Consider the following 24,285-nt stretch of genomic DNA (forward strand, 5'->3'; position numbering starts at 1 on the left):
CCCCTTGAACTGAAGGTGTACATGAAGTAATTGCTGAGCTAATATTAAAATAGCACCTTCGTTTAAAACTAAGTCTATTTCAGTATAGCGATACTGAAAACTAAGTATATACATCATTAGATTACGAGTATCAGTTAAGATCCCCATATCCATTGGTGTTTACTTGAGGATGGCAGGAAAAAGTGACAATGTTTGCTCTTCTGTTGTTCCAATCTCTATGTCAGTTCTGTGAGCAAACACTACTATGAAGACTTCATTTCTGTTTTGCTTCTGATCTTCTAACTTCTTCCATGTTCTTTTGACATGCTATTTAAGGCTTATACCGCTCCAACTATTTCATTCGAGTTATCAAGTGTTAAATTGCTGATCAAACAAGCAGATTAACAGCTTTAACCTCAATAGCCACCAATAAATACATCTTTGTTATGTCTTCATGTCTAAGTTATGACTTGATTTTAGACATATACAAAATTGCTTTAAAATGATTGGAAGTTTACTGAAATGCAGAAAAAGCCAAAGATAAACTTAAGATACTTAACTCTGTATCCTGTGATATTAATACAGTAAAACTATAAAGTAAAATCTTAAAGAAAGTCAGTGCTTCAAATAACATACCTGTCTCTGCTTCAGATTCTGAGTCGTCATCATCATCTTCTTCACTAGAACAGCTGGATTCATCCTTCTTTCCCTCTTCCTCCTCATCTGCTTTTTCATGCTCCAGAGACTCTATACTAGATGCATTCTTTTCTTGCTCCATAATCAAGGTTTCTTTACTAAAATTTCAACAGAAAAGTCCTTACTAAATCCTAAAAAATTACTCAAGCCAGTCAAGTGGGACTTTGTGACAGCTTGTATGTTTTTCATTAAGAGCTTATCATTTGTAATAGTTTACTTACTTCTTGAATGTTTTTTGCGTCTGATTATTATCCATGGCTGTAGATTCAATTAGGGGAGATTTCTTTTCCCGTTTTTCACTATGAAGCTTCAAAAAATAGAGAATGATGCAGTTAAATTGATAGAATGGTATAAATGGCACAGATGTAACAAAATATTAATGGAGAGAGTGCTTCTCCAACTTTTTCAAATACTAGAATGTGTATAAACTCAGATACTCTCTAAGTTCAAAACTCTAACATCTCATAAACTACTTAGTGCAAGTGAGTTGCTTATTGTTGATGCTTCAGATCATAAAATGCTTGCTGGAAGAGGAAAGAGAGACACAGCACCTTTCTTCTTCCAAAGCTTTCTGGTGCACATAATTGACCAAATAAGGGCACAAAAGAATTGTTAAGATGGCAGTGACACTACCTGAATTGAAGCCTCAAATCAAACCTTAAGTTTTATGCTTTAAACTACTTTAAACGTATTACGTATCACAATCATATGTATAATAAAGTGTGTGTGTGTGTGTGTGTGTGTGTGTGTGTGTATACATGCAAAAGGCCTACCAGATTCTGCTTCTTCTGTAATTCTTCTAAATACCCTAGAATATCTTCATCTGCCACATCAAATGCTGTCTGGCCCTGGGGAAGGAGAAAAGTAAAACATCATATTGTACAGCAAAATGTAAACATAATGGATTATGTTGCCTCATCATATGATGAGGCAGGTAAGAAGCATAATCATATAGAGAAATTAAAAAATATAAGCCAAGCTTTATTACAAACTGTTAGTCTGCCAGTGACTGAAAACAGTATCGCATGCTCACTTTTTTGTAATTGAAACAGAAACACCTATACCTGACGAGTAAAACATTTGTTAAGAAATAAAAACATGACTTGTATAAAATTTTAGTTTCCTCCTAAGGGAAAAACAATCAAGGAACAGAAAAGCTATTTGCAAGTACATAATTTTTACAGTATCAGTCCATTCCACACAACTATTCCAGTGGCAGTTGTTTAGATGGACACTCATCAATTCTGTCTTCTGTCCACCTCAGACTACCATATATGGCATGATCTTTTTAAAGCAATTATTCAAATCAATTTATCAATTATTTAAGTAAACTATACAAAATTTAAATACAATCATGCTTTCATATTTTTACAGTAAAACTGTATTTAAATTTTACATTCCGTTTTAGAAAAGATCTAATACAATCATTTGCTGTTGCCTACATAAGAGTGATTTCTATGGGATATGTATTTGAATAAACAAACAGTTCATGAGGTGATAAACAGAGTGATGCTGAAATTTCTTCAGCTTGCCTTATCCTACATCTATAAGGTCACTGCAATTCCTGTCCAGACCGAATGCTCCCAAGACCTGAGAGTCTATCTTAACATCTGAACTGGTAAAGGCTTCAATAGTTCCCTTTCTTCATCTCTACTTGAAAAGGGGAGAGGCTCAAGTTCATACAGTTCCACAAAAAAAGCCTAACTTACTTTGATATCACAATATCATTTTCTGTATTTGGAATTTTGCGTTTAAATACAACACAACTGGAATCTGGGCACAGCCCTAGATCTTTGGTATAAATGCAGCTGCATCATGAACATACTGAAATATTGTGATGATCATGGCAAGATCAGTCATGTAAACACTTTTGTACAGTAGTCAGCAATAACGACTGGCACAACCGTCATTTAAAAGTGGCCATAACAGCCTTCTAAGATAATGAAAGGCATTCGTATTTGTCTCAGTGCTTGTTTCAGTTCAGCAAAACTCTAACTAGAGACAAATATACTGCTAATTACATTGCAAAGGCTTGGGCTTCTTAACTGGCTATGAAGGGTGAACCTTCAAACCACTAGTTTCCACAACCAAAAACGTTCTGCATACGCTCCTTTCTACAAGCATTATCCAAAAGCGCTTGACCCCTCCTCTTTGAGGGGTGAACTATTCCATTTACCATAGCACAGTACTAACTTGGAAAATAATGAACAAAATCATCTCAAATTTATATTTGCGTTATGGCTACAGTTATTAATTTGGCCTTCTAATTTTAGGTATCTATTAAGTGGGTTTATTTCCAAAAACTATTGAGTTAGATCTACCTTCACTCACTTCAATACTTTGCAAAAAAAAATGTTGTAACTGGAAAGTTAGATCTAAGCCCAATCCATAACAGCTAATACCTGAAGCTAAGCACTGGAGCAGTAATGGCTTAGTTCTCTCTGATGCTGAGCACCTATAACTGAAAAAAAAGTCCCGTGGAGTTTTCAGTGTTCATCATCTCTAAAAGCAAAAATGCCTAGCGGCTTCCTGAACAACACAACGGGCAGAACTTTCCTAGCTTGCACAGACAAGCCAATACACTAGATGAAACAGCTCCTCTGTCCTTTTGCACCTCCTTTATTTTTATTCTTGCCCCCAGTTGAGCTGAACATATTATATAGCTGATATGAGACATTCTGTAAGCATTACACAGGAGCAGAACTGAAGCTATTTAAAATGTAGCTCCAGATTTCATTGATTTTATTATAAGCAACCTAAATTTCTAAGCAAGATGCCTGTTCTTCAACAAAGACTAAAAATATAAAGCAGCAGTAGTTTTTCCCTTTTGTATAGGGAGGAAATGCTTGCTAATTCATGATCTAATTAAGAGCCAGTGTCTGCATATTTCCCTAATTTACTTTAAAAAAAATTGATGAGAAGTTCAATAAAGAATCCACCTTAGAGGTTGTGCAGGAAATTTACATATATAGCATTGACAGAAATTGGAAGCAGATCAGAATCTAGCTGTAAAACGCGGTGGGAAGAGACGAAAGACAGCTTCAGAACTTACACGGTTGAGTGAAAGGTTTCAGCTCCTCATGATGCCAGTGTGAATCATTAAAATACTTTTTATCTGTGGGGAGCAAGATCTTGCAAAGCCAGCAAACTGCATAGGCCTTTACATAAAAGTTGAGGAAATAGTAGTTTAGGAAGCATTCAAGCTATGTCCAGTGAGTCCAGAGGTGCCTGAAATGTTTCCTTCAGAGCACCCAAACCAGCAAGTTGATTTTTAGGAGTTAACAGCAAAAGCTAACGCGCAACACTGGCCAAAGGCATCATCACTGACCTCAGCGAACAAATGGAAAGCCCATACGTAGTTCAAACAAATCTGCCTGAAGCATAAGCCCCAAAAAACATTAACATATGTAGGAAGTCAGAAATTTCAGTTGATCTTTGATCCTTCCTTCTGTTACCTAACTCTATACACATGCCGGTGTACATACGTATAAGCAATTCTAGATCGGTAACGTGTATCTCTGAAATTTCAATAAAACTAATATATCTTGAATTTCGCTCTCTAAGATTAGATCACATGGATCATTCAGTGTAGAACTAAGTGTAAAGTTGGTCCAGACATTAAATTAGAAAATCAGAGAATTTAGTTTTGAACACAAACATGCTGCTTGGACAAAACATGCGTTACAGAAAGCTCCATGTACAGTAAACAGCACTTTATCATCACTTTTCTTACCCTGGCTTCTAAAGTCACTTTAGAGACCAGAACTTTGTATCTTGACAAGGATTACATAAAAATCCTACCACTTTGTTGACAGCCTCCATATCACAAAGGTTTTCCACTAAAATGCGACATGCTTCTTCTTTACCCCAATGAGCAGCAGCATGAAGTGGTGTCCAGCCATCATAATCTTTAATATTTACATCGTAGCGAGCCTGTATTAAAAGCCTAAAGAAATTCGAATAATTTAATGTTGACACTGCTGACAAGAATAGTTAAACTGCCACAAAAATCATGAAATTGTTCCACAGTAATACCCTTCTCCTTTCTCATCAAGTAAAATATGATATTTTAGTTGGGCTATTGTCCATTTATTAATTCTATTTCCTTCCAGAAATATTTGCCTTTTCATTGTTCATCAGGCATATTTACTCTTAAGGAATATTCAGGAAAAATCTACTTTGTTCGTTTCTTCTTTACTCAAAGTCCATTCTTTCCAAATAGTTAGACAATTGTATCTACATGTGCAGTAACAGAATAGCCTTCTTAAAGAAAGGACAGCTGTAGAACATCAAAAATTGTTAGATATACCAGTTATTACCCAGCAAATTACTAAAACCTACTTCTAGTCTAACCTTAGTTGCTTAAAACTAACGGCATCTCCTCTCACTAGCATTCGATGCTGTAGCAAGCCATGTTTGCATGCATCAGTTGTCCTCTGAGAGGGAGCAGAGTTCTTCAAACGGAAGATCTGCTCTTCCGTGCACATTCAGCACTCAACTTTGTATTCAGGTACTAGATACAATGAACTGCAATCCCCAGAAAGATTAGCTGGAAGTATGGCTCTGAGGTCAGTGGCAAAGTGGCAAGAGATACTATTTACATAAAACTGCCAGGTCGGGTATTCATCTCTCTGAAAAACATCCCATAATTACTAAAAATCACATCACCATGAAATAGTCTTAGAAATTTCTGTTTTCTCAAGAGCTACTCTTCTTATAGTAATATCCTCCAGTGAGTCAACTTTCACTCAGCTGCAGGCAACCTCTTGCAGTCCTGCATCCTACACAGAGCACACATTTTTTGACAATTCAATACAATCAAGGGCATCACTCAGGTCTGTATTTTTTTCCTCCTTCTTAGGGAAAGGACATGGACCGGACTACATAAAAACACTAACTGACAGAGCTGGAAAAAAAAAACAGTATTATGGATATAACTTCCTTACAGAGACTTGCTGTTCTAAAATAAAAATTATTTTCTTCCAACAGAATTATTTCTCCTTACCATGCTGAGGCATGAGTTTTGTTTTCAAACAGAACTCCCATACAGTAAATTATATGTTATACTAATTTTAAAAGCTCTGTCAATCAACTTGCATGCATACACAAAGCATTACAAGGCTCTGCTGATCTGAAAGGCAGCAATACTGACATAGTGAACACTTCTCATTTTCATTCACGCTACAGTACATAACCACTCCTAGTACTGCCAACACAGCAAAACACATCTACAATCACAGTGCCTGCAATGTAATATTAAGTATGCTTTACACTAAAACAAACTTTGGTAGTAATGAGAATATTAGCTTTTTAAGTTATGCAATTTCACTTTTTTGAAACAGCCATAGTAAAAAAAGTTAAATATCAATTGCATCAGTAATATATACATTCAAGGTAAAATGTAGGATTTTCCTGGACTCTAATTCCAGAAAGTTCAGATAACAAACACTTCTAGCAACCATTAAATGAACATGAGTAGAGTATGCAGCCCTGGAGATGCCTAAACCACTCTGAAATAGCCATTCAAATACCTCAGCAACTTTTTTTTCCATTATGGATTCACAATCTATCAAACTCTCACATAGAATTGGGGCTGCTAAATAAAAATGCATATTGGTTTTTACATTATCAAAGTGATTAACAAGGTCTGGAAAAGAACAATTTTCCTAGTGCGTACCTGCTAAAGACTGAGTCACATCTACTGCCTAAATCTTTTTTTGTCCTCCAGAAAAGTATGACATGTATTCATCTATATATTTTCAAGCTATTATATGGCTTCAAAATAAGACATCTATATCTCTAACATACTGGTCCAAAATTATTTTTAAATGTAATGAAATTCCACTAAAAGCACAGGTTTGATTTTAAAAAACAAAAAAAAAGAAAAGAAAAAAGGGGGGAAAAAAGCTCTGTTATATTATACAATACTTGTAGTACTGTATTACTGACCAGTTGTGTGCCAAACGGGGGAGCAAAAGACTGAAGCTTTCCAGGGAAGACTTCATGAGTCTAGAGTTTCTACAACTATCTCATCAAAAAAGTAAAATGAAATTCTCTGTTGTTTCAGGTCTGAAAAGCTTTAGTCTGGATCACAGACTCTGTTTTATGTATACAATTAAATACGGTGTCTTGAAAACATGCTTATTCCAAAATGCTAATTGGTATTATAAAAAGGTATCAAGTTTGCTTATATAGCCAGCTTTAGAAACAGTGAATGCTTTTTACCATTATCTTTCTTCTTTTAAATAAGTATTCAAACTCATTATGCACACTGTCTTCACATTTTGAATGACCTAACAGCATCATGATTTAAGAATGCCTGGCCGCATAAATTGAAGCTTTGAGGAAAAGATGGTTCTAGAAATTGTAATTTTCCCAAGATACAATCCCCAAAAGCAAGAAGTGTCTAATCCTATCAATTCCAAGCAGCATTATATCAATAACACAATCAAAGAGGAAAATCTCCATTTAAACCATACTTACTTTAAGACTTCTGTATAGCCCTTAGCAGCAGCTACATGAAGTGCTGTACCACCAGATTTTGCATGCCTGACATCATTGATATGGCCGCTGTTGAGCCACTGCCTTGCATCTCTAAGCATTATCCGTTCTTCTTCTTTTCGAGCTGCCTCGATATCAACTCCTAATTGAGGGGGGGAGGGCAAAGAGAGAACAGAAAATGCTTTATTTCAAGCACTTAAATTCAATTATATAACCAACTTATACCATGCTTAAGTGATACAATAAAAAAATAACAGTGAAACAATCTGATTAACATTCACAGCAAGACACACATCTCCTTCTGAAAACAAACCCCAAGACATCATGGGAACATCCACTGTAGCATCAGTATGACATTCTCTATACATAATACAGTTTTCCCCTAAAGAAAAAACTCGGGAGACTAATGTTCTGGCACTTCGTAAAGGTAAGCTGTAAGTAGGTCACTTGAGTGATTAACACTGTGATGATGGAAGTTCTTAAAACTGGAGGGCCAATTCAATAGCTTTCTTTTGTCTCATTCATATCTGGTTACACAAAATACAGAAAATAGCTACAATACTATACGATGCATGACAATTCTTTTAAAATACTAGACATTAAGTAAAAATCACACTTCTGCGGGAAGAGGAACAGCCTAGCTTCTGAACACTGCTGAATACTTACGAGCAGGATAGAATTATACGTTTTATGCTTTCTAAAAAAAGTTCTGTTTAAAAAAGTTTACCCTCAATCACTGAAACAGAGACGGTCTCCCTGAATAGCCAAGCCTTGGGGAATCTCCCTCGTGTCTCAGTTTAAAAAAAAAAAAAAAAAAAAAAAAAAGCAAAAAAAAAAGCATTTTTTATATCGGATGTCTCACCAAAAATTATCATAAACTCATGAATAGGGAGAAACCCAATATAACATTTACCAGTTGACACAGCAGTTTAAACAGGGAGAACAAACAAAGAACAAAAAACAAACCCAAACCCTGAACGGACAAAGCAAAGCGGGTAATTGTGAGCATTTTTTAATTGTCACTACAAGAGGAGATCAGAAGAACATAATACGAGAAAGGGTTTTAAAGATGACTACGCACGAGTACCGTTCTAGTTATGCTGACTGGACTCTGAGTCCTCTGCAAGGAGAACAGATTTAGAAACCGTGGTTATCAAGAGTGTAAACTATAACTGGGTTAACCTCTAACAGAAAGCTGCTCTGTGGGCCAACCATCAGTAAAAATCAGATTACGTGCATGATCCATCTAATCTTACGCACTGGTATGGAGGATCTTGGGAAATATTTACCGTTCTACTGATTCTAATTTCTCTTGGGGCACAATATAATAATTTTGACTTTTATAATAAAAACAAGTGAAATTGATAAACAGATATTGATTTGCTAGCCACCCATAAAACACTAAGTTTCAGCAGTAGCCTTTATAACCTACAAAACAGCAGGTAAGAGAATTTTTTAAATCCTGAAGAGACAGCTGCAAAACCTCTCCTGCTCTCTGGCTTACAACTAATTCCACCTTCTTTCAGTATCTCTTGCTGAATCTTCACCTGTCCCCAAATTGTTTTCCTCCAGCAAACGAGTTGCATCACATAACTCTCCTACCTGTCCAACTACATCAAAATAAAGCAGACCATAAACAAGACTATGGGAACCTAGGGTATCTCGTCAACCCTGCTCTACACAATGAATTAATTTTAATGTACTGTCCGAAATTGCTTTCGTGATCAAGACTTTGACTCTAACATCTTTAAAGCAAGTAAGCCATTCCTCCTTCACAGGTTGACTGAATCCCCAGAATGCCAAACTCAAACAAAATCCAACTTGACTATTGCCCATTTAGACATGCAGCAGAAACTGAGCTAAGGGATAAAATGGCCTTTATTAAAAGAGTTATTAACAATAGGAAAGGCAAATACATAGATAATATATAGATAACATGTAACGCAACGCATTATTTCTAGTATATAACATATGATAAAACCGATTACAATGGATTGATTGATGAAGTTACATCAATCCACTTGCAACTAGAAAGTCAGACTAAAAGCACTGCAATGTGTCAATAAACTGTCGAACCAAAAGTAAGAGTACTAGCACTGCTGAAATCCCCTTTAGGCAATGGATGACAGACTGAGATTTCTAGTAGGCTAAGTATGAATTAGTAGTACTTCGATTTTGGGGGAAGGGGGGGGGGGAGAAATAGAATAAAATTTTTCTCACTGAGAATTCCTACGACTAAATTAGGGAATTCTATTGTCATAACTAAAGCTGCCATTCCCACATAACACAGACAAAAAAGATTTGCAACAAGCCCAAATCAAAATTTCACTGAAATATAAACAGAATAAGTGTAACGATAACATGCTTTTTTAAACTTACCTGTGATTTGTTTGGGTTTTGGTAGCATATGACAACATGATACACGCCTTTTTCATCAACGAAAATGCCTGTGCTATTATAATGAAGCTGTAATGCCAATTTCTTCCCTTTTGGTATACATATACAAACAGTGATGAGACCTAACTCTACTTCCCAAAGAAAACTAACAAGAAATCTTCACACTGCAAACTGTTCCCCCCTCCCCACCAAAAATACTTAAAAGTGCAAATTATTTAAGAAATAATGTTAAACACTTCAATATTACATGTAACTTCAAAACACAATGAGGCTTTTATTTTCATTCCAATTAGTTACAAGCTTCATTTAAAAAAAAGAAGTAAAATCTGTGGAAGGCTTTTTTTTTTTTCTGCAGTCAAGTTAGAACGTATCAAATATTTCCATGGCTACAAACAGGTTAAAAAGGATCTAACTGCAAGAAATACAAAGATCTATCCGAAAAAAATATTCTGTTCAAATAAGTAACTCTGTTCAAATAAGTAACTTATGTTAAGATCAGATTTATAAATACTTCCTAAAAAGATATAAACTTTAGTAACTATTATAAAACCGATACAGATAATACATTGTTTTAAGCAGTATACTGAACTCCTAGACTAATCCATTTAACCCACTAAAATCAATCATCTCACTCTTTGCAATTTATTTAGTTAAAACTCAGAAAGTTTTATCGGAAATTGATGAAAATCTAGTGATTGTGAGGCTAAGCCTGCAAGATGCAGACCGACACAAGAGACTGTCGTAGCACTAAGCAGAGCCTTAGGAGAAGCTAAAATGTACTTTTTTGAAAGAAGCTGAGGTGAAAAGTAAATAAAGGGAAGTTTCTCTAACCATCTCTCTCGAGACAGCCCATGACCACTAAATCTGAACAGAGATCAAGTTTCACATATCTAGTAAACTTTATAACTCGGATATACAGAATGAAAACCAGAAACACTGAATCAATAAAGCATTTATAATCATATATTCCCATTCCTCCAGAAGATTTTAAACATTGTATATATGAACTATTATAAACTGTAAAGTCTTTGGGCCTTTGTATTTGATTTCCTTCCAGAATGACACAGCAGATCATCCCTGCACTGCAAGTTCACACATTACACAGTAACTGCCAACAGCCGCTACCATCAAGACCATCCCAGTGAGGAAATGCCTCTCTGGGGAAAATTACTCCGGAGCAAAACCATTTGCATTTTAGTATTGCCTGCAAAAGCACCATTATGCAAGCAGAGAGTTTACACTTCATCTGTTAATCATATTTACGCCTGTCCCCTTTTGGCATGCCAGGGCTCAGTTCTAACAGAAAACAACTCTTCGCATGAGCAACTTTCTGCACCTGAGCGATTCTACAGAAATCCTATCAACGCAAAATTGCTCATGTGCGTGGCTCTTAGTTTCAATGCGCTTTAAGCATAAAGAACGTAACAAGGAAAGTTCCTCCCAAAGCCTGCTCTTGAATTTCTAACGGCTAATGTCTAAGTGCACTTTTCACTACACCAAAAAGAATTTGTCAAGAAACAAAAACAAATAAAAAAAAACCTAAAAACCACCCCTCACACACCAAAACACTACAAAGCTTTTGCGGAAAAAGAAACGAATATCAAATACAGACTTCTGTCAGTATTACTAACACACAATTTGCTGATGCCCAAACAGGATACGATGACTGCAGAGGACTAATGGCTGCACCAGTATAACATTGTTTTTGAAGCATGACAAAACAGTAAATTCTGATCATGTTTCAGCAGATAAACATAACAGAAGGGTATGATTCAGAAAAAGATACGTCAGTCTAATTAAAACATCTCAGAGGAATAAATGGCACCAAAATGGGAAATGAACTTTGTGTCATAGGATGAAAAGAGGCCCTTGGAGATAAGCCAAATAACATTTCCCATTATTAAATGCAGAAATTAGAATATAAACAGCCTTTATTACACCTTATATGAACTCTCCTCCTTGCTTTTGTTTTCAAAACTCTATATTAAAGATATCAGGAAAAAAGATACTGCTCCTCACACATGTCAAACACTTTCTTCCTATGGCCCATAGATGGCAATGTGCTGCCTCTGAGCTCAAGTTCATTTGGAGCATTCATTTACAATACCAGGAAACTTAACCTCTAACAGGCCATCACTTCTTAAATCATTAGTAGTTTATTGCTAAATGCTCTCTCTCTTTTTTTTTTTTTTTTTAAAAAAAAACAACAAGTATTATCCAACATTTCTAAGCAGGTTCGAAAATAAGATGTCGTTCAATGAACATTTAATGAAATTAAACATAGATTTATATGCTGAATCATTGTTTCAGCACTCTTCAGCCATATAAAGTCATGTTCTACAGATACTGCATGGGAGATCAACCGACTTTTTACTTCATGTAATGAACGTTTATATACACATGTAATAGTTTGCATTTGATCCATGTAAACACAGTTGAGCTAAGCAATACATCAGAGAGATACTCACTACATTTACCTATAATTAAGAATGAGGAACATTTGCTTATCCTTGAAAAGTGGGAAGTGCTCTCTAATATAACACTGAATGGCCCCTACACTGTATCATGAATTCTCGATTCACCTCATTTCACCTCTCCCCACTAACTCACCTCCCGAGAATGTTTTCTAAAACTTAAAAGAACTACTTAAGCAGTTAAAAATAATTTTAAAGGGCATCTGATGACAAACAGCCTTCCACCACCGAAAATTGCTTCCATCCATAACATTTAACCCTACTCAAGACGCGAGGAGAGGCAACATCTAATCCTGGCCAGTGATAGCTTCTCTATTTAAGTGACAACTCTCTCAAGTCTGCTAACTCTCAACAAAACAAGTGAAAACTCTACAGCTTCTACAGAAAAAGACAACTTCCATAACTATGATATGCTGAAACACTGCAGAGAAGAAACATAAAGCATCATAACATGAAATTGGAAGTAACCACATTTTTAATTAAGGAAAGAGATGTTAAAGAATTCTATTGTTTTCTATGGAATCTATATGCATGGCATTGGACCATGATAAAGATATCAACCACATGGGAAAAAAAACTAAACAGGTAATAACATAAGCTTTTATATATATATAGAGAGAGAGAGAGAGAGCGCGAGCGAGCGAGAGAGAGAGAGCGCGAGCGAGCACACAAAATAGCTAAAACACACATCATATAAAGAGGATAGTTGTTCAGCACTATATGGGAATAATCTCCATAACTCACCTAGTTCTGCTACTTGTGAAGCAATCATAGCTGTACCATGAAATCTTTATACCCTACTATGGTGTGTACATAATCTACCCTTTCACGAAGTATAAAACTGAACTAGATGTTAAGCTTAAAAAAAAATAATTAAACCAATGCCTTTATACTCCAGAAATAATTCAATAAATTTAAGTTTATTCATATCACATACCCAAAACACTATCAAAACATTAGAACAGAGAATGCTGCAAGCAAATTTATCAAAATTCATTACTTAATTTTTATCTCCCTTTGAAGTTTAGGGTAGAAAAACGCTTTCCCTACTATCGGAGCACTATGGCCTCACCTGTAGGATGGCCAGTCCCCTAGTTCAGAATCACATTAAAAGTCATGCTATATGCTCAGCAGAATACCAGGTGGCCTTGCTTGGTGATTTGTGGAGCACGTGAATAGAGAACACGTGGAAATAAGCCTGAACCAATCACTATTTGGAGGCGTCACATGAGAAGATCAGAATAGCTACAGAAACAAAGATTTTGGATAATAACAATACAAAAGCTCTATTCTTTCATGTCCAACACTGCTTACAACAGAACTTGTATAACAAGAAGATTAAATTTGGATCACTGACCATCTCCTCTCTAGACAGCTGGAAGTTCAGATTTTGGAACGTGAATGCTAGAATAGAAAGAGCACTTCAGATCCTGCTTTGTATTAAGCCTGTAACATCACATACAGCTGAATCATGTGTTATCCTATAATTTATTTCTGTGAATAAAATAATTTACTTCTGTGTCTCCAAAGGGTCCCACTTTTTGTTCTGTAGTTTGACACATCCTTAAAACGTATTTCAATACTTGTGCAAATTAGACATAAATATAAACAAACTGACCATCTGTAGAGGTTGAATAATGGCACAACTAGAAGACTCTAAACTTTTCACATAAAACTGAAGGTCTGCATAAGCAGCAAAAAGGATAACCTAACATGGCAATTTTCCTCAGATTTCTAACAGAAACAAACATCAAATGTAATCACTTTTACCAATCCTGCTACAAGTTGCGTCTTTTACTACCGTTTCTCAATACAATAAACTCAATAGAGCAAATTTTGCTGTCAAAACTAGTTTCACATCAACAGAAATTCTTGGTCTAGTATAATTAATCACAGTTTACACTGAAGAAGTATCAAGTCCAAAAAAGAGCACTTAAAAGGAAGATCAAATAGAAGGAAAGAACACGGATGAGAGAGAAGAAAGGGGAAAAAATACGATGATAGAGCAGAGGTTAAAGAACAAAAGGTTTTGTTTTTTGTTTTTTTTATTAGAAGACAAAAAATGCTTTTCTAAAACTACTGCTTCACGAAAGCAGCTACTGTAATTGCTACCAACAGGTTACGTATAGAGGGAAAACACTTCGTAATTGCAGATAAGCAAAACAATCCACTTAACTGAACCGACAAAGCAGTTTCCCACAAGGTCCATATAGCAAAAACATTTGAGAAGCCTTTGCTTTCTTTTGCTGGACATCTCAAAACAAAAAAAAAAATTGTCACTTCAAAATTCAGCCTTAGAAATGTAATAAGAATTCACTATAGAAACACTGTACTGTCCTTACATAGCATCTGATACACATCCCTCTTGTATATGTGAATACAAATCCACTTTTAAAGTTTTACATACTCAAAAAATACTTTTAAATTTGCTTTAGCACTATGGCATTTAAACTATCTGAAAATACAATGAACCAAACTGATCTTTCCAACAAATCTTTGTCATCAAAACAACTCTGACTGCTGGTGCCAATACGTAGGAAACCATATTCATTACGTTAGCTAACCAACACTAAAAATGAAGCTGTAACGAATGTAGGATTAAACACAAAAGATGAAAGGCAACGACCTTAACAGAAAACGTCTACTGAACTTTCACACTGCACCTTCTACCTCTAGAGGGCTAAGACTATTTTGGCATCCAGATTTGCTTATTTTCAAAATAAACTAGCTGATCTTCCACTGTCGGTACTAATGAAACAGAGCGGAGCATCCCACAGACCCCCACAGTTCATTCGGGTTATCAGAACTGTGGTACTGCTTTATAACGTAAGAGGAGCAGTGCTAAAACTGGAAGGGTAACTGCATCGAGCCACGTGTACAGTCAAAAATGAGAGTGGCACTATGCTTCAGCATCAATTCCACATTCAGATAAAAATTAAGTCCCCAGTTCAAAGCTACTAATTGTGTGTATGGTGTGGCTAGACAAGTTAGACACTTTTCAAGCGAATATGATAAGGGATATATGATCGCTCTGTATATAGCATCAACTTTATATGGAAGTTAGGGATGCCACCAAAAACACATTGTCAAAAACTTCATGCTGAATCACCTACTGAGTACTATAATTTAGTGAGATACACACTACCACTTCTCATCCAGAAAGCTCCTCAGGAACATCCTGTAAAGAGAAGTAAAACTGAAGAAAGGGGATGGCACACCACAGGCGCATTAGATATACAAAGAAGGCATACGTCCAGAAGTTATAATAGTTGACTGAGCATTTGAGATCAATGACCTCATAAGTTGGCTTTTTGTATACTCTCATTAAAAAAAGAAAACAAACTCTATATTTAAAACCTTAGCTTTTTGTTTCTATCAAGGCAAGTTAAATAATGCAAGTCACTGCCTCAATTCTACTATTGCTTACATTAAAATTGCTTCATTTTTGCCAACATCCTCATCTCTCTTTACAAGTGTCCCAGGAGAGTCTGGGGCTTTTTTCTTCCCCAACTCTACCTCCCCCCAAGCCCTAGAACTAGCAATTGCACATCATCAAGGGAAGACTTTTGAAATACAATTTTCATGTTAAATTTCTTATGAAGATTCTGTTGCTCTAGCTGTTCTTTTGTTTCCGTTTTCTTCCCCGGGAAGCCTTAGGCACATGCATTCCAGTAACATCATTAAGCAAGGAATAACAGGCCAAAGGAGCTCTCTCTGCACCCACAGACGCCCCAGAGGGAATTGCTCTGGTAGTGCATCTCCTATGGGCTATCAATATGTGCTACTGAAGGAAGAGGGGGTTCAATCAGATTCATACCCCTTCTATTCCATTCTCATCCACAGTCATTATATATGACTTCCCCTCTGCAAGTAAAAGTCCTTACTTCCTACACTTTCAGGATTCAAAAAATTCAGGAGGAGGGATGCTGCACGCCTTCTTCACTACTTTTACGAAACCAAAACTCCTAGGTGGTCTAACAGCAAAACAAGCTACTTTAAAAAAAAAAAACAGTATTTGTTAACAGTGAAAAGATTAATTCACATTAAAAAGTGTACATAAAATACCTAGCTTGAAACCCTGCAAAATCAGCTCTAGGTATGTTTAACTGCAGCGAACACAGACCTTTCCAAGTCCTGCAATAGGCCTGTGTTTAAGTTACTAAGTATTTAATCCATTTCCAAGTACAGAAGTATACCTTGGGCTTTAGTGCACTGTTAAGAGAAAGAAGGCTGAAACGTTGTCAGGAAAGTCCACAGTGCGGTCACACTATTCACGACAGCATATAGGTCCCTGTTCTCCACAGAGAGGTCAAGGCACCATGAAGCAGAGTCTCAGCAATTTTTTCCTCACCTTACACAGTGCTTGGCTCAAGCGATTTATTTTTCACATCATCTGAGAAAGACTTATCCTATCATCTACAAATCCTTTAGCCATTCAGCAAGCCAACTGATATAAATATGTAACAGGAATACTTGGAAATTAGATTTTTCCATAGCAACATAAGCCTAATATTTTAAAATAACCTGAATGATCCCTTTGAAAGCTAACAGCTGCACTGTGGGAACATTTAACGTTCTTCTCAGATTTATCAGATAGTGCCATAGAAAGCTCACTGTAAGCTTTCCATACAAAATATGGAAACTGCACCAAAATTTTCCGTGAACTGTGGCATTTAGCTTAGGTTGTCAATGTTAATTTTACAATTGGGCTGCTCAAAATAATTGAGATTTGCAAAATGATTAAGAATTATATATAACAAACCATACAACAAATCCCAGATTTTTAAATAACATATAAAGAAGAGGTTTTGCAAGACAGCTCTTTTTCCAAGTGATGTGAATTTTGCAAATAACTAGAGTCAATTAGCACAGCATGTCAGTAAAGTGAAATGCATCAAAAACAACTTGAAAGATGTTAGGCTAAGGTACATTCCAAAAACAACTCTTCAAAGACTGACAGTACTGTTAAAAATAATAATAATAGTGATAAAATAGTAATGGCAGCACAGACAAAAAGAAACATTCTCAGTCATCCAGCCTAGTGTTCTTTGTGTATTAACTGCTCATCAGAACTCATTTAATAGTATCAAATATTTGAGTCAAAGTCTTTGTCAAATCGACAATCTAGATCTATATATTAGTACCTAGCTTATTTCTCTGCGTGTCGTGCCATCCGCTTTCAACATTTGGTTTGGGTATTAAGCAGTTTTAACTATATAAATCCAATCAAGGCAAAGCTGAAGTAACTAACAGTTTACTGTTAAATTACATAAATCTGTCTTAGAGACATACAAATTCAGTACTACAAAAAACGCGTAACCTTTTCAAGGACAAAGAAGCCTTTTAGGAAGGGAAGCAAGAGATCAAATGTAAGAAGTAATGGATGGAACCCCCTAGTCCTCTGCCCCCCAAAAAGTTACTTTCTATCTTCACTCTGATTGTCGCCACCTTCAATATATGCTATAACTCAGACCACATCATTCTTCTTCTTGTATTGGGAGTTACAGGATAACAGTTCATTCATATCTGACTCAAAATGACGAGTCAACAACTAATGAATATTCTCTCCCCTGTGGAATGGAAATATCAGAAACTTTCAAAGACCTTTTACTGGAAAATCCACTTGAGGAATGGAATATGGAAAATAGCAGTGTAAGGGGGGGGGGGGGAAAAAAGCAAGGAAAATGAGTCAATAAGCTTTTTCAAAGGCCAATCTCCCTCGTAAAGACACCAATATCAAGGTTGCCCTAGCAACATTCTATAAGTAAAGCACGTGTGCTTAAGGTATATGTTGCCAAGACATATTATCAAAACTTAATACTTCTCCATTAACTGTTATATAAATGCTCACCCATATGGTACTCTCTTAGAAGAGTACACAAATTACTGGAAAGAATTTGAAAGTTTGTGACTGGTTCTCAGGCCTAAAACAAGCGCAACTTAAGACTCCATATCTCAAGCAGCTTCAGACATTTGGCATGGTAGAAGGGCACGCAAAAGGTCAAAACTAGACACAACATGTGATTCATGTGACATAGTATAGTTGCTCACTTTTGTCTTGGTCATTCTAGGCTCTCTTGTAATCAGTGGAAAGGAGTAGGTACCTTAGCGGCTGGACTCAACTCATCCTAAAACCGGTATCTGAGTCACCCTAAAAGTCCAAATTTCTCTCCATAATGAAATTCTAGGGCCTTTTACTTCAATACAGCTGTATCGTTTTAAATTTCTACATCTTGGATGCAACTGAATATCATCCGTAGTATCTGAATACCACCTAAATTATGGTGAGTTCAGTAAATACAGGAACACAACCAACATGTGTTCCAGTAAGCTAAGTAAGAATGCCTAGAAGATAACATTAGCACTGTACATTATTTTGACAACTCTCCTCAAAAAATAGTGTGACTTCAAAACTGCTAATTTACCATAAGTTCTCAAACTGTATTTGGCATTCAAACAAAATCAGCCTTCCATATACAAAATTACCTTGTCTATTTACTTCGTTTTGAAGCAGCTCTTCCATTGCCTCTTCTTCAGCAATATCTAATGGAGTGTCTCCTTCACTATTTACAGCTCCTACGTGTGCTCCTTGACTAATTAAATACCTGTAAACAGAAGAAAAAAAAAAAAACAAACTGTTTGGTAAACAAAAAGAGAAGGTGAGCTACAAGTAGTACAGCTGATGCAATAAAAATAATAGCTGCTAGTAAAAATATTCAGCAATCATGGATATCACATACAATGGATGCACATATTTACACATACAATTAATAAAATCAACTATATTTGCTATAAGTGGAAAAAAAAAACAAAACCAAAACTCATCACTATCTGCGACCCATGAATGCGACCTATGTCTCTTAAGCACAACAGTCATTAATACAAACAGCACTCTCTCTGCTCTTTAGTTGGTCAGAGAGATTTCCAGTACATTTAAATATATGTACTTGCAAGAACTGAAAGCAGAAAATGAGCGGATGATGAACAAAAGTGAACACAGCAGTATACAGGCCAAAACATTGATTCCTGCAAGCTTCTCAGTAGCATATTAAGACAGTCTTCCTAGAACTTCCATACTGAATGACACATTATCTTTCTATACTTTGAAAGAATCATAACTCCTGTTCTCCAAGTCAGCCTCCTTAAAGTTAATAAAACTAAAATCACCTCTGCTCCTATTCGTTTATAATTCTTTGACAAAAAGTAAAGCTGTTGAGAAACACACGGGAAAATTATAAGCAACAGAATCAACAACTACTTGTTGTTGACCTCAAGGTTACTAGGCTCCAAGCATAGAGGATAGGAGATGACTATCTCTGGTCTTCTTCCTACTCCCACTGGCTTTCAGCTGTGAAGAGACTGCAACACAAATACAAGGTTCATAAAGGTATGTTCGCATTCACCCAACAGAACCCTGTGGATGGAACACATGAGAAAAAGTAGCGTCTTATTATTTTTATATCCTGGAAACCAAAATTATAAAGATCCAATCTGAGACAGAATTAAGTACTTCTTTGCAGCAGGAGCATTAAACTTTTTAGGAAAGACAGGCCAGGAAGGCGAGGTGGTGGAGTTGCTCTTTACGTGAGGGAGCAACTACAATGTGTGGAGCTCTGCCTCGGGGGGGATGAAGAGCAAGCGGAGAGCCTATGGGTAAGGAAGACAGCACAGCTAGACACAAACAGTCAAAGAGGTTCCTGCAGAGCACTGACGATAACTTCTTGACCCAAGCGGTGGAGACGCTAACAAGGAGAGGTGCAATGCTAGACCTTGTACTAACAAAGAAGGTCTGGTTGGAGATGTGAAGGTTGGGGAGATGGTGGACTTCAGGATCCTACGAGGAGGGAGCAGGGCAATAAGTGGGATCGCAACCCTGGACTTCAGGAGAGCTAACTTTGGCCTCTTCAGGGACCTCCTTGGAGGAATCCCATGGGACAGGGCCCCAGAAGGAAGAGGGGGTCCAAGAAAGCTGGTTAATATTCAAGTATCACTTCCTCCAAGCTCAAGATCGGTGCATCCCTCTGAGTAAGAAATCCAGCAAAGTGGGCAGGAGACCTGCATGGACGAGCAAGGAACTCCTGGCAAAACTCCAACAGAAGAAGGAAGTCTGCAGAATGTGGAAAAGGGGACAGGCCACTGGGGAGGAATAGAGGGATGTTGTCAGAGTGTGCAGGGATGCGACGAGGAAGGCTAAGGCCCAGCTGGAATGAAATCTGGCAAGGGATGTCAAGGACAACAAGAAGGCCTTCTTCAAATACATCAATAGCAAAAGGAAGACTAGGCAAAATGTGGGCCCGCTGCTGAACAGGGCGAGTGCCCTGGTAACCAAGGATACAGAGAAGGCAGAGTTGCTGAATGCTGCCTTTGCTTCAGTCTTCACTGCTAAGGCCAGCCCTCAGGAATTCCAGACCCTGGGGACAAGAGAGGAAGGCTGGAGAAAGGAAGACTCTCCCTTGGTGGAGGAGGATCAGGTTGGAGATCTTTTGTCCAAACCTGACATCCATAAATCCATGGGCCCCGATGGGATGCACCCACGAGTGCTGAGGGAGCTGGCGGATGTTACTGCTAGGCCACTCTCCATCATCTTGGAAAGGTCCTGGAGATCGGGGGAGGTGCCTGAGGACTGGAAGAAAGCCAGTGTCACCCCAGTCTTTAAAAAGGGCAAGAAGGAGGAGCCAGGGAACTCCAGGCCTCTCAGCCTCCCCTCCATCCCTGGAAAGGTGATGGAACAGCTCCTCCTGAAGGTCCTCACTAAGCATGTGGAGGACAAGAAGGTGATCAGGAGTAGTCCGCATGGATTCACCAAAGGGAAATCATGCTTGACCAACCTGAGAGCCTTCTCTGATGGGATGACTGGCTGGGGAGATGAAGGCAGAGCAGTGGATGTTGTCTCCCTGGACTTCAGCAAGGCTTTTGACACTGTCTCCCATCACATCCTCCTAGGTAAGCTCAGGACGTGTGGGCTAGATGAGTGGACAGTGAGGTGGATTGAGAACTGCCTGGATGGCAGAGCTCAGAGGGTTGTGGTCAGTGGCGCAGAGTCTAGTTGGAGGCCTGTAGCCACCAGTAGTGTCCCCCAGGGGTCAGTCCTGGGTCCGGTCTTGTTCAATATATTCATCCATGACCTGGAGGAAGGGACAGAGTTTGCTGATGATACTAAACTGGGGGGGAGTGGCTGACACACTGGGAGGAGGGCTGTGCTGCTGCCATTCAGAGGGACCTGGACAGGCTGGAGAGTTGGGCGGAGAGGAACCTCCTGAAGTTCCACAAAGGCAAGTGCAGGGTCCTGCACGTAGGGAGGAATAACCCCAGGCACCAGGACAGGCTGGGGGTTGACCTGCTGGAAAGTAGCTCTGCAGAGAAGGACCTGGGAGTGCTGGGGGACAACAAGTTGAGCATGAGCCAGCAATGGGCCCTTGTGGTACATGGTATCCTGGGGTGCATTAGGCAGAGTGTTGCCAGCAGGTCGAGGGAGGTGATCGTCCCTCTCTACTCATCCCTGGGGAGGCCTCACCTGGAGTACCGTGTCCAATTCTGGGCTCCCCAGTCCAAGAGAGACATGGCACTACTGCAGAGAGTCCAGCGGGGGGCTACGAAGATGATGAGGGCACTAGAGCATTTCTCCTCTGAAGAAAGGCTGAGGGAGCTGGGCCTGTTGAGCCTGGAGAAGAGAAGACTGAGAGGCGATCTCATCAATGTGTACAAGTATCTGAAGGGAGGGTGTCAAGAGGATGAGGCCAGTCTCTTCTCCGTGGTGCCCAGTGACAGGACAAGAAGCAACCGGGCACAAACTGAAATACAGGAAGTTCCACCTAAACCTAAGGAAAAACTTCTTTCCTGTGAGGGTGGCTGAGCACTGGAAGAGGTTGCCCAGAGAGGTAGTGGAGTCTCCTTCTCTGGAGATATTCAAAACCCACCTGGATGCGATCCTGGGAAATGCACTCTAGAGGATCCTGCTTGAGCAAGGGGGTTGGACTAGATGATCTCCAGAGGTCCCTTCCAACCTTGGCCATTCTGTGAAACTTATGTTATCCAGCAAAACCAATGTTTCCCTTTACTCTTGTTACCAGGCCCCTTTTATGCTCTTTCTTTCATGCCATTATCTGTAAGGTTAGCTTTTGGTGGCGTGCAGGAGGGGGAGAAAAAGAAGCCTGTACTCTATATGTTATTTTAACAAAACACTTAGACACATGGGGTTTTTTAAAGTACTATCTCAGAAGTCAACAATCCAGACTCCATGGAATTTATTTCTGAATTTCAGATTAAGTCTAATGGATGAATTCCAACAATAAGTCATGAGAGGATTAAACTATTTCATTGTATTAAACCATAAGCCTATAAAGTTATTGAGAGCCTACAGCTTAATATATAGCCTGCTTCTGAGTAGCTGATGAACAATAATTAAAGCAGCAATACAGATCAGTCTTACATTTTCGGCCCGTAACATTTCTACTTCCCTAACAAATTCAAGGGTTTTTCTATTTATAGAAATCAGATCTCAGAACCAAAGACCCACCACAGCACAAGTACAAAATTATAAGCACACCTCCTGCCTTGCAGAGCTTACCATTTACAGCTTCCATATACTTGGGGGGTCAGGTGGAAGCAGGGAAATACTCAGACCCAAAGAACTAGTTATTCATTTGGCAACAGGTGTATGAAACCAAAAGTACTTTAACCTCACTATTGTACAATGTCAAACATGCAGAAGCCAACCAGAAAATTAATCTACTAATAACACAAATGCTTTGACTACTGCCAGTTAATAATGACAGATTCCAGACCTAGGATCAGTTTTTCCTCATCTTGTGCTTCAAGGACCCTCACACTCTCCCCCCCCCCTTTTTTTTTTTAAAATGCATGGTTTAAATAGCACCTGCTTTTAAGCCTTTGTAATTAGATCAAGAAGAGGTAAGGGCTGACAGATCACAAAATGGAAGTGAATTCCCAGAAGTGTAATTGTATCTCTAGGGACATGAAACATCAGTTGCTACCACTAGCTTTGATGGTATGCTGTGCCATTCTTATTCTATTCCTGTTAAAAAGAGGGTAGCTTTGGCTCTTTCCTCTCTTGGGTTTAAAGAAACAACTTCTACAGGAATGAAGCGTTAATTCAAAGTAACTTTGAGTTAGTTGGAATTTCTCAGCAATACTAGCTTTACTGTTTTAACAGTTTCACAGCATTTTGGGTTACCTACTATAGCTATGCAGGAATCAGGCAAGAACAAGGGAGATAATTAACATTATTTTAATGTACATATTTAAGAGAAACAATTGGGAAAATAATATAATCTTACAAAGTTAAGACTTTGGACTCAAAATCAAAGTTATCACTGACAAAAATATCTTTAAAAATATCTGAAATCCACGTCCATATACTTTTCAACTCACCTTGTCCAATATAGACATGAAAAAAGTGATGTTTGAAAAAAAAAACCTGTTTTTACCTGTTTCTATCTAATACCTATAGGGCAAAATGAAAGCTACTTTTTTTTTTTTTTTTAAATAGGAAAACACACATCTCCCTGAAGCAGCTGTATTTTGTTCAATCAGGTCAATGAGTTCTAGATAAGATAAAAGGAGCAAAGCATAAGAGCGAGCAGGGAATGAACAAAAGAATACACAAGGCTGCAGTAACACAGTAGAAAGTCTTCATTTAGACATAGGAAAAGCCTGGTGATCCTTTAAAGTAGAACACGACAAAAGCAGCTGCTTACAGACCAAAATCAGATCAACAGAACTCATGGGATTAAGAGGACAGGAGCTGTATCTGAGTTCCCTTTTGCATGTGCTTACAGGATTTTGCTTTTGCTGGGTCAAAGGAAGAATCATTTGATGAAGAGATGAATCCATGGACCTGCCCTGAGTTTACAAAATTTAAAGGGATAAGAAAAACAGGGAAAAGGATGGAGTGCAGCACCCATCCCTGGGAAATGAAAAAAAAAAAATCTTCATGGTGACAGTAACTTCCTAACCTTCCTTCAGCCTCTCTGTCCAGACCTCCCCTCTGCTTTCCCCACCTCCTGATTCGTTGAAATAAATTAATAATGCAACAGAAACACTCAGGTCTTCTCAGTCTAAACCAAATTGTTCGAATTCCACCTATTTTAAAGACATCATTTAAACTTGGTAACGAAAACAATGTTTGTTCTGTTCTTCATATCATTCAGTAACAGATGACCCAGTTGCGAAAAGGTTTATGCATTTGTTAATGCTCCTTTACAGGGAAAATAGTTTC

At 37.9% G+C, this 24,285-nt stretch overlaps 1 protein-coding gene across 4 annotated transcripts in view; it reads right to left on the reverse strand.

Annotated features, from left to right (window-relative positions):
• The window catches only part of PPP1R12A (protein phosphatase 1 regulatory subunit 12A), a 134,505-nt gene that overhangs the window by 48,651 nt on the left and 61,569 nt on the right, over positions 1–24,285 (reverse strand). For all 4 annotated transcript variants that reach the window (XM_068936358.1, XM_068936360.1, XM_068936359.1 and 1 more), the window contains 6 exons: positions 18,534–18,652; positions 7,159–7,318; positions 4,477–4,621; positions 1,449–1,523; positions 897–982; positions 616–773 (listed from right to left, as the gene is read on the reverse strand). In XM_068936358.1, the coding sequence (XP_068792459.1) occupies positions 616–773; positions 897–982; positions 1,449–1,523; positions 4,477–4,621; positions 7,159–7,318; positions 18,534–18,652 (743 nt within the window). The remainder of the gene's footprint in view (positions 1–615; positions 774–896; positions 983–1,448; positions 1,524–4,476; positions 4,622–7,158; positions 7,319–18,533; positions 18,653–24,285) is intronic.

The sequence above is a fragment of the Struthio camelus genome, chromosome 1, assembly GCF_040807025.1.
Source record: "Struthio camelus isolate bStrCam1 chromosome 1, bStrCam1.hap1, whole genome shotgun sequence".
Lineage (NCBI taxonomy): Eukaryota > Metazoa > Chordata > Aves > Struthioniformes > Struthionidae > Struthio > Struthio camelus.